Below are 11,577 nucleotides of genomic sequence, written 5' to 3' on the forward strand. Positions count from 1 at the left end.
CGCTGCGAAACTCGAAAAATCAGTCCCACCCTCGATTTAGAATCTCCGAGGCGGGTCGGACGCCACTAATTCGGCGAGAAACTTTCGGACGAAGAAAGACGATGGAAGATGACAAGGAGGATGCGTCAAGCGCCTATTATGAACCCCAAACACTCCTACAATACCTAAATAATTTAATTGATGAAACTGAAACTGAATAATTAAAATTTATCCTAATATTTGATTTCTTTCGCAGTCGACGCGTTAAGCGACCCCAAACGTTCCTGCAATATCTAAATAAATAATTTAGTTAATAAATCTAAAACTATTAATAGCTAAAATTTATCGCAATATTTGATTTCGTTTGCAGCCTATTGAAAACTATTCTTGCATTAGTGCGCTTTGGATTTTCTTCGAACAGACGGAAAAATATACAAGACGAATTTATTCTTATCACTATATAAAATAATAAAAATAATAACAGCACTATTATTACAACACGGTATTAACAATATTAACAGGACAGCATTAACAATATTATTCACAATAATACATCTGAATTATACAGGTCAACCTGACACAACTTCACCAGCCTAGGTCGACGAGAGGTTAGAAAAGCGCCGCGAAATGTCGGACCTAACCTACCCAGTGCAGCGACGGAAACGGAACGAACGACGACGAATCGGATGACGTTCTGTCCGAGTCCGTGCGGCAAAGTCCGTCGAGCCGCGGTGAAACTTTCCGGCAGGAAAAAGAGCATCGCAACACCGGCCACGGTTCCGTGCGAGTTAATTCTCCTCTAGAACGACTATCCCATCAGCCGCGGAGTTTCCGGGGCCGCCGTTCTATCCGACGGCAAAGGATTAGAGATTCGTAGTTGGTTTAATATCGGGGAACGTTTCAATCGTTTTACGCGGATCGGATTTTTTTCCAGGAGGGATTCGACGTCGGATCCGTGCGTTCCTGGGATTCGTCCCGGCTACGGCGGACGTCATCCCCTTCGAAGCTGTCTGTCACTGCGGACTTTGGGGATGCTGGCAACGGTGGCTGGTGCGCGCCGCGCGGAAAGAGAGGATCGGATCCGTGGGACGATCGACGAGGAGGAGAGAGCCAGCCCCGGGATGTAGGCATTGTTCGGAGGAAATAGAACGACGAGGGGTGGTTCGCGCGGGGAGAACGGGGAGGACCCCGCTCTGATAATCCCGCGGAAGAACGGCTTAGCGGCTAAGTTGGCGGGGCTTATCTGCCGGTGCTTTTTGCCCGCGGAGCGACGTAAGATGCGCATCCTGCGATCTCGCACGGCACACGTTCCTGCTCCCGTCGTTGTTCGTTGGCTGTTCGTTGTTCGTTTGCCAGGCGACAGGCGTCTTCGACAATCTAGATATAGGTTAGGTTATAGACCAATGACTTGAGTCACGTCACAACGACGTCGCAGCGTTCGCGACCATTAACCCTTTGCACTCGAGCGGTGACTCTGAGGCAGCACTCAAATCTTCATATCACGTTCCAACGTAATCTTTGTATAGTAGTTTATATATAATAAAGTTTGGATTTAAAAAATTGTTACAAGTGGAACTGTTGGTATGAATCAATTATGTATGTATAAAATGCTCTTTGTTAAATAAAATGGAGACACTAATAGGCAGAGAAATCATTTTAGATTTACGGTTAAAGGGTTAAGATCGCCTTCTCGCCTCTCGTCCGCGAACCATCGCCGAGGGACGCAATCTCTCCAGACCCGCGTCCCCGTTTCCTCGCCACGGTTCTATGACAATGCGCGCGTCCCTTGGGACAACCGCGGCTCGGAACTTCCGACGTTGAAAAATGCGAGCCGCGTTCCACCCCCTTCGTCGAATATTTGTCCGATCGTCGCTGCCCGCGGACTATCATCACCGTAGAAAAAAAACCCAGTGGTAACCCTCTGGGCCTGTCTATGATTTGTCAACGGAATCCTGTCCGCTCGCGGAATCCTCCTCTGCGAGAAAAAAAGCCGTGACGCGACGATCGCGCTGCGATATTACTCAGCTTGTGCAGGGAGACGAGCGACGACGAGCGACGACGACGTGGCATCCCCCTTGCAATCGCGAAACGAAGACACTTATTATCGTCGGTGTGTATTGGTCGAAAAAAGAAACGGGGGGATGGATTTATTCGATTAGGCGAGTGTATCCCGCGGACGGGGAGGTAATTGCATTAGGCGCGCAGTTTGTCGAGTCGAATTGGGAAGAGCAAACGAGAAAAGTTGCTCGATTAACGGGGGACTCTTCGCTAATGAACCCCGTCGCGGTGCTTTCTTCCTTTTGGCTCGCGGGCTTCTTTTTTCGCCGATCGATGATACGCTAACGCGATCCCCGTGCGCCACGGATGCTGTAAATAGATGCGTCGCGAGATACCGGCGACTCGCGGTGCGACGAATGGCGGATTTAGATAGGAAGAAAGCGTACTTGGCAGTCGTTGTAAAAATTTAAAAATTCAGGGTTTGATTTAAGAAGACTCAAGTGACTTTAGAATATTCTGCAGCATTGTATAAACTAAAAAATTGTTAATACCTTACTGATACCTAGCGATTCAATAGCATATGTAAACCGTAGACAACCCTTGACGCTAGCTTTGTTTCGGTTTAGAGTGTCACGTGGTCTAAAATCATCTGTGGTCTTCGTATTCTCAGATAAAATTGTCTTGTTTCATTTATTTCCAAATTCTAACTATTCTATAGCTATGCTAACTATTCTAATAACTATTTTAATAACTATTCTATAGCTATTCTAACTATTCTAATAACTATTCTATAGCTATTCTAACTATTTTAATAACTATTTTAATAACTATTCTATAGCTATTCTAACTATTCTAATAACTATTCTATAGCTATTCTAACTATTCTATATCTATTCTACCATCTGCAACGTCAATATTAATTAATCCCAACACAATTTACACAATACTCTTCTCTCCCATCTAACATTCCAATTACTCATTTCTCCGACGAAGGCGAAAGACCCGGCAGCCTACCGCGACCCAAATGTTCAGCACGCCGATCGCGAAACAATAAAACGTAATTTCCGCGACAGAGAAGACAGTTCTTCCGACTGCGCATCGACGGCGAAAACATTTCAACCCCGTCGACGCTCCCGCCAGCGATCATCCAATCTCGCGACGAGGCTCTCTCTCTCTCTCTCTCTCACTGAAATAGTGCACGAGGTTTCCAGGTAGAGGGAAGAGGAACGACGCAACGAGTCCGGGGGATAGTCTAGTACCCGGGAACGCAGGGATCCGCGTAGCGTAGAAATCCGCTCCGTTTCGCCCCGATTTTCCGCGTCGTTCCGGCGCGGCGGCGGCGGCCACCGCCGTGCATTAAAGGGGATGAAGCGGGGCGCGTGACACGGATTTAGATAAAACTGTTGTACGCGGTCCCCGTCGTATATACCCGTACACGCCGTGCACGCGCGCGCGTACCCTCGCCCCCCCCCCTCCTTCATCCCCCTAGCCGGCCACTTTCGCAGAGACCCGGCTTAAGCACGGAATTATAGAATTAGAATCGGCGATCGCGATATCCGTTTATCGTGCGACGCCACCGTTGCACGGCCACGGTTCCCCGTCCCCTTTTTTTTCTCCAAGGGTGCCCCCTTCAACGGTGCCTTTTTTTTCTTCCTCGTTTTGTCTGCCGATCGACGAACCGACGGGGAGGTGAGAGGAGCGCACACACGCGTCGATAGAGGCGAACGGCGACACCGGCGACGACGGGGTGGTAGTTATTTTTTTTTCCCTCTATCTTTCGCTCTTTTGTTCTCTCGATCTTGCTCTCCCTCTATCAAGCTCTCTCTATCTTGCTCTGTCTATTTTGCTCTCTCAAACTTGATCTCTCTCCGTCTCTATTGCTCTCTTTCTCTTTCTATCTCTATCTTGCTCTCTCAAACTTGATCTCTCTCCGTCTCTATTGCTCACTTTCTCTTTCTATCTCTATCTTGCTCTCTCAATCTTGCTCTATCTATTTTGCTCTCTCAAACTTAATTTTTCTCTTTATTGCTCTCTTTCTCTTTCTATCTTGCTCTCAAAAACTTGATCTCTCTCTCACTCTCTCTATTGCTCTTTTTCTCTTTCTATCACTATCTTGCTCTCTCTCTTTCTCCCTATCTCTCTTGCTCTATCTCTCTCGCCTCCCTCTCTCTTTCTCTCTCTCTCTTTCTCTCTATCTCTCTCGCTCTCTTTCTCTTTCTCTCTCGGCCTGAGAAATAAATCCGCTCCCGCGCCCGACGTACACGCGCCGCGCAACGACGACGACGTCCGCCCAGGCACCGTGCACCCGCGGGATTTCCATAATTTGAATTGTAAAAGTATTCGGGCGCCAATTGCAGTCCCCGAATTTATGCAGACCGACCGACCCCTCTCGTTCCGGCTGTCCATACGCGACGCCCCTTCGGGGTGACTTCGCGCGGAATATCGACGTTCGCGCGTCCAACCCTGCTCGCATCGTCCCCTTTGACATTCCTTCGCGCCCGACGGCTGTGCCAGGAGGATCCACGGGACAAGGAGGATCTTTCAAATTGTCCGGCGAGTTGGGAACGTAGGTGGACAATCTCGGAAGAGGAGATGAGATTGTTTAAGGATCGTTTTTATTGGCGATGGGGTTGTTATCGTGTCAAGGGTTGGTTTTGGGATATTAGGTAAAGTTAATTATGCTTCGTAGGAAACAAGTGGCAGAATAATTGACTATAGTAGAGTATAGTGAATTTTCTACAATTGTCTTTCAGCTTGTTAATAAGTATGGACGATTTGGGAAGAGGAGATACCATTTAGAAAATAAAACAATTAATTCTGATTTACATTTGATTCACCTCCGTAATATTTACCTATTCCCACATATTATTGCATAATTAATAACGAACAAAGTAATTCACCATTAACACTAACAAACATTAATAAACCTCCTTTCTCCACATTTAATTCGATAACACGTTGCCGCAACATTTACACCTTTCACACGCATCGGCAGACTTGCGAGAAGCGCGCGCGTCCGCGTTCCCCCGTAGTCAAAGGGTTAATTTCGTCGGCACAAACGAGCCCCGCGGAACAAATTTCCCGATTACCCAATTAGCACGAAGCAGCTACAGTTAAATTCGGCCCGCGGCGTCGATAATATTCCGACGATAATTCGACGGTAGAAAAAAAAAGAAAAGAGCCCGGCAAATATTCTTGGGTGGGGGTTACATTTTCGATCCGGCGGAGACAAATGGCATTGGCGTAAATCAGGGGCGGCAGTTTCGGTCCGCGGCGCCGCGCTGTCCATTCTCGGCGCGGGCTTAACGCGGGAATTAAATTAAAAATGGATCAGGAGATCGGGCGTGGCGCTCGGGCATCGGACGCACACGCAGAGGACGTCCGGCTAAATAATACCACGGGATTCCAGAAATTGAATTCTCGCGGGGCTCTCGGCCGGGCGCGAGAATGACGGTCGCTGACCGTCGCTAATTTTCACGAAAAAAATCCTGCAGCGCCGCGCAACGCGACGCAACGCGCCGGGGCCTAGTTGTGGCAGACTAGCGACGCGCGCGAGCGCTTTTACATTAATTCGTGGGGGCCGCGAGAGCTAGGCACCGCTTTAAAAGCATCGGCGAAAATCAATACCGCCTCCGCGGAATGGCCTTTTAATCAAGCCGGAAACCGTGATCGCCACGCGTCTTTCTTTTTCACTGACATAACCTGACATTTTTTATGGTGAATTTCTTTCTTCTCTGCCGCCTCTCTATCTCGTTCTATTTCTCTTGCTCTCTGATTCTCTCTCCGGTATCTTTCTTTTTGACCGACATAACCTGACAATTTTGACGTTGAATTTCTTTCTTCTCTGTTGCCTCTCTCTCACTCTCTTTTTCTTTCGCTCTCTTTCTTCTCTCTCACATTCCCGCTTCATTTTTCTCTCGCTCTTTTTCTTTTCCGCCGTCCGCCTTTTTCCCAGCCCTTTTCCTAGCGATTTTCGCTTTTCATAGCGTTCCCTAACCTAGCCGTCTCGTCCGGTCGCCGCGCACCGGATCCTTACCGCGAGCACGCGATCCGTAAGGGTTATTTAAAATTGAAATTTATGTTGGCCGGTGTTCACGGCCGTTTCACCTAGCCGTCCTCCCTCCCTCCCTTCCTCCATCCCGCCCCCCTATCCGAAGAATAAGAAGAAAAACGCCGGCTGGTTCTGGTCCCTCGATGTGCCCGAGAAAAATGATCGCACGCGTGACGAGAACCCCCGACGTATCCGAATAAGAACGTTCTGAACAATTGATGTATTGTGTATAGAAAGAGAGAGAGAGAAGGGGGGAGAGAGTTGGGGTGGGGGATGATCTGATGATACAGTCGATTCGATCATATTTTTGGGGATTAATGCGATCGTGTACTGTTAGGGTTAGTCTTATAATGTAGTGGAAATATATGTGTTGGGTATGTGTGAGGTTAGCTTGAAGGTAGGAGAGAGATGAATGAGATTAGAAATTAGTGTGTGTAAAAATATATGTGTATGTGTGGAAAGAGAGTGATGGATAGATAGAGAGATAGATAGATTGATAGATAAATAAATAGATAAATAGAGAGAGATAGAAAAGTGGACAGAACATAGTCAGTAAGTAACATGAGAGTAGAAAGCGAGATGTAAAAGGGTGGAAAAAGAATGAAGTACACGGAGAAAAAATATCAAAAATATCCAAGATATTACGTTTCCTATTTGTTTATATAATAACTAATATTAACAAATTTTATAATCTAACGTGGACTCCTACTGTATCTACAAAAGCGCAGCCGCCCTTCTATACTAATTTCAAACATTATTAAAAATCTCTCCTTTACACCGTGAATTTTACAAATTTATAACAAAGATAAATAGATTTAATACAAGATTATAAAGATATTAGAAGAATTTAAGACTGCTATTGCACTATTATCAATTAAGAAAATCCAATAATTCAATATTCTCACTTAATTCCAGTCTCTAAAAATCATCACAACTTTTAATTTTACAGAAACCTTCCCAGCCTCCCTATCGTCTCCTAGACACATCGTAATTGAGCTCCGTTGCTGTCTGAGTGTCCGCGACTTACATTCGACAGCTCGCTAAGCAACACATTTCAATAATGGAGCAACTCGTTCCGCATAGATAATTGGACAGGTTGCAGCCGGGTGTCGCCGGCTGCGCCGCGGCTAGGGGGATGGTGATCGCGTGCGCCGATAACAATGAGCCTAGAATTCCTATTCCGGCGTCGTATATATATGTATATACATATAGCCAACCACTTCGGGATAGCAGTTTCTCCCGGGGGACAGGTGAGGAGGAGCAGTCTGGTAGTATAGAATAAGCCGCACACGTGTGGAAGACCCCGTGGCGCACCGCGCCGGACCGTGGCCCGTCGATGCACATAATGAGCCGGTGTCCAGCCTGGCAGAACGAGTTAATTAATCCTCCAGAGACGAGCGGACACACGCTGCATGCGTCGCTCGATAATTAGCCGCGCAAGTGCGCCGGTCGCGCGAGCCTCAAGTACCTGGCGCGCGTCGCTCGCGATTTTCACGACGTCGCAAGCCCGCGCCGGCCACCTGGCGCCCACGGCTCCCATAGACGATCGGACACGGGGGACACGGACGTCGGAATCGATTCCCGTTACCGTTGAGACGGGTCCGGCACCTTGCACGAGGAAACAGCGAGATTTTTATTTCGAACGTCTTCCTCGCCTCCCGAAATCCGTGCCGATCCGTGATCTCCTGCCTTCGCGCGAGCCTCGAGACGCGCCTCGACAGCCGAATTTCATCCCCCAACCATCTAATCCTATCCGATCTCGGCTTTGGAAGCTTGGGTGAAGCCGTCTAGCTTCCTCGCAGACACGGAATTCGTTTCCTTCCTTTTTGTCGCTTATTTTTCTATCTTAAATTATACAAACAGATCAAATACAGAACCAGAAAGAAGAGGAAATAAATGTCAAGAAAACAGAAATTATATATATAACTCGTCCTAATAGATTCAACGGATGCCAGGACGGCGATCAAAGCCACCCCTGTTACAGGTGAAATGGAAACATATCCTGGCATCGGTCTGAATCTACAAGAACAGGCGTGAAGAAAGTCACAGCCGTCGTCGACCGCCGCTAAAACATTTCGGCTTTTCCTATCCGGCGTCTAACAATATTTCTTCGGAATCACCGAAATAGCCGCGTCAGTCAAACAGCGAGACGACAATTCGACCGGTTAACCCCAACGCGGCGAGCCCGGTTAATTATAGCCGGCACGGAATCGAAGATAGCGGGGACGGTCGCGCAGGCGAGCCGGCCGATAACGAATCCCGTTCGTTCGTCTTCTCGAACGTGTTCTCGTCGAGGTTGATTACCGGGGACGCAGGGCGCATTCCCTATTTAGAGCGGTGCGCTCGCTCCCCCCGCTGGCGTGGATCGGGAAAGGCGAGAGACACGACGAGTAATTATCCTCGAAACGGAAGCGCACCCTAATCCTTGGGCCCTTCCCCGTGCACGCACCGGGTAACTGGTGGTCCCGCGTGCACATTAACGGCATGTGTGCCGAGTGCGTGCGACGTGATTGATTTCCTCGGCGTGTGGCTAACTCGAATCAGACGCCGCCGCCGCCAATGGACAGGATTCGGAAAAGTCACTGTCTCGTACATGTTCGTAACCAGGCGCGATGCGTTAAAATGGTATAGCCAAACTTAGCTGCGGATTCGTTTCAAGCGAGTCCTTCGAGAGAATGTTAGGTTCGATGTAACAACTTGCCCATAATGAAGTAAGTTCGATATATTTACCTACAGTGCAGGTTTTGAAAACAACTGATTCGAAATATGTATCCTGATCAATGAGATTGATAATAGTATCCTTTCTGAAAATTAAAGAGACTGAACTAAATGCTGAAAACTGTCTAATAGAATCTATTATGTCGATGCCGTATACAGAAAGAAATAACAACCTTGTGAAACGTGTTAATAGTTCTTTGAAGATTGGTTAAATATTAATGTTAATTACTTACATTCTGCGTTGTTGTCGTTTGGTTTCCTTACACGAAATCGATGCAGCAGATTATCATGAACTGTTCTGTACCTTTGGTTCGGTGTTTTATGTTGTAATATTGCCATAATTAATGTTTTTTAATGACTCTTTATCTTCCGAAAATGTCGAAGATTGTGGCACCTCTTGCGGTGGAAAAATGAAGCTTCGAACGATGTCCGTAGAGCGCCAATTAGTGCAGTGGCAAAACGCTCAAACTGTTAGCCAAAACCGACAGTCGAGTTCGGCGAACAGTTTCAGCGTTTTGCCACTGCATTAATTGGCGCTGTACGAACGCTGAAACAAGCTTCACTTTTTGTCCACAAGTAGCGCCACGGTCGCACAATTGTTACGCCATGTGTACGCCGTGATTGCCTCAATCGAATGTACCTAATTTCGCGGGAAAATTTGTTGCACCTGTCAACAGTACATTATCGAATGAATTAAATCAAAACTATCTACACAGTGATAACACTATGCTGTTTGGATAAACATAACTGATCGAATACAAGGAGAGCAAAAAAAGACATGCGACAGTTGCTGTATGGACACTTCTATATCTTTCTGTTTGGTATGTCAAATGTTTTCTTTTGTTACAGCTTACTTTGGAATAGTCGTAACATGATTAAATGTTTCAGGTAGCGCTGTTATAAATAAATATAATTAGCGACGATGCTCATTAAACTTGCCAAAATAATAGATTGTTCTTCGGAACACGCATCTTACCCTGCATCCAATCTACTGCAAAATCGCCCGAACTCTTCGTGGAGATGCGCGAAACCGGGAGAAATGCTTGCCACAGTTACTTTTCAATTCGTCGAATCGTCCTGTATCACTGGCATAGAAATTTCCAATTATCGTAGTTGCGTTGTAATAGTTACTGCTTCTACGAATGAAGAACCGGACAAGTGGTTGCCCATTTTGAATCATCAGTTTCTAACGAACGACGAGGCTGTCAGCAGAAAGTTCACAGATCAATTACAGGTATTCACTAAGAGGGAATTGAACCCGGAGACGATTAAGACAAAGTTTGACCGTGTTAAGGTAACTTGTATGCAATCCGCCAACTTGAAGGAGATCTTCGGATTGACTTTTATTCTATTCAGAACGGAAGTTGTGGTTGATTTGGGGCTGGATGTTTTCGGAAGGTTCAAATTGAAACAGACGGACGAGAATGGCGGTAATTCGTCTTTGGATTTCTTTAAAGAGAAATTCCTGAAAATGACAGAGAAAAAGAAGCCGGATTACAAGGGTGAATTGCTTGCGCAAATTAAAAAGACCTCTTTCGACAATTTTATGAAACATCAAGAAGAGGGTAGGAAACCGATGAGAAGACCGTTATTGGAAAAACTGGAAGCTGGCAAAGCCGATGAAGTGTTTGGAACTAAAAAGCAGGATGCTAATAATTCGTCTTCAACGAATGCAACTAAAGTTGAAGTTAAAAAAGTACCTGAGGAGCCGGTGAAGAGAACACCTTTAAATGTACCTGAGGAGCCGGTGAAGAGAACACCTTTTGGTGACATTGTACCTACAAAAGTAAGTACACCGAATAAAAAGGATTCAAGCGAAGAAAACAAAAGGCTCAGCACAAATTCGAAGAAACGCTCTTTAAGTCCTGAAGCGAGGTCGTCGCAGGAAAACGTGACCAAGAAAAAACAGAACTGTTTGAAGTGCCAAGATGACGAGGACATATGTAAAAATTGCGGAAAATTACAACGACCTAAGCCGACTCCAACACCGGAAAGAGCGGCAAAAAAAAGATCTATCGAACCGCAAAAGGCGAAGAAATTATTCTCAAAACTTCTGGAGGATGTTACATTTTCCCTTAGCGGATATGTTAATCCGCAGAGGGATGAAATTAGGAGGAAAGCCCTGCGAATGGGTGCACGGTATATTGCTGATCCTAATACCACGAACAAGAAATGTAGTCATTTGATATGCGCCTTTAAGAATACACCTAAACATCAGCAATTAAAGGGCCACTCGAAAATCGTATCACACGCTTTCATCGAAGATTGTTACGACAAGAAAACGAGGTAATAATTACGGAAATTTCTCTTACTCGTCCAAACTTATACTTTGATGTTTTTAGATTTCCTTGGAGGCGATATACTTGGGATAACAAAGAGAAAGATAAGCCAGAAAGCGACGAAGAAGTTTTGGGTAGCACATCGCCTCTAACAGTACCTAGTGCGTACGATGTAGAAACTGACTCTGATTCTAATCATTGAGCTCAGAATTTTGTATAAATGTATCCACATCGCATAGTTTAGTACGAATATATAATAAATTTATATTTCTTTATAATAAATTCTTAACTATTTAATTATTTCGATAGAAATAACGCAGCCTGATAATATATTCCACGAATGTTATTAAAGAAGATGTTTCCTGCTAGCTTGCAGGAAACAGCACATTTGAATATTGCGAAGCGCTCGTTTGTTTTCCGATTTCACTTTCAAATTCGGACACAATGTTGCTAAATAAAAACCAATCATGGCGTGAAAAAAAATATTGAAAAAATTTCGTGCAAATTTAACAAGACATAATTCACAATTAAACCACGACATTTTTCAAATAT

General features: G+C 45.6%; 1 protein-coding gene across 2 annotated transcripts; it reads left to right on the plus strand.

The window, feature by feature from the left end:
* Nucleotides 1-9,360: 9,360 nt before the first annotated feature.
* Xrcc1 (DNA repair protein XRCC1) lies at nucleotides 9,361-11,474 on the plus strand. 2 transcript variants are annotated; one of them, XM_078182443.1, is made up of 3 exons: nucleotides 9,361-9,567; nucleotides 9,639-11,032; nucleotides 11,089-11,474. In XM_078182443.1, the coding sequence occupies exons 2-3, from the start codon at nucleotides 9,669-9,671 to the stop codon at nucleotides 11,225-11,227; spliced, it is 1,503 nt and encodes a 500-aa protein (XP_078038569.1). In that variant the 5' UTR covers nucleotides 9,361-9,567; nucleotides 9,639-9,668; the 3' UTR covers nucleotides 11,228-11,474. The 2 variants fall into 2 exon arrangements, with proteins under 2 accessions (XP_078038569.1, XP_078038568.1); XM_078182442.1 differs by having other exon boundaries at nucleotides 9,635-11,032; nucleotides 11,089-11,472.
* The last annotated feature ends 103 nt before the right edge of the window (nucleotides 11,475-11,577 follow it).

This window comes from Augochlora pura, chromosome 6 (assembly GCF_028453695.1).
Source record: "Augochlora pura isolate Apur16 chromosome 6, APUR_v2.2.1, whole genome shotgun sequence".
NCBI lineage: Eukaryota > Metazoa > Arthropoda > Insecta > Hymenoptera > Halictidae > Augochlora > Augochlora pura.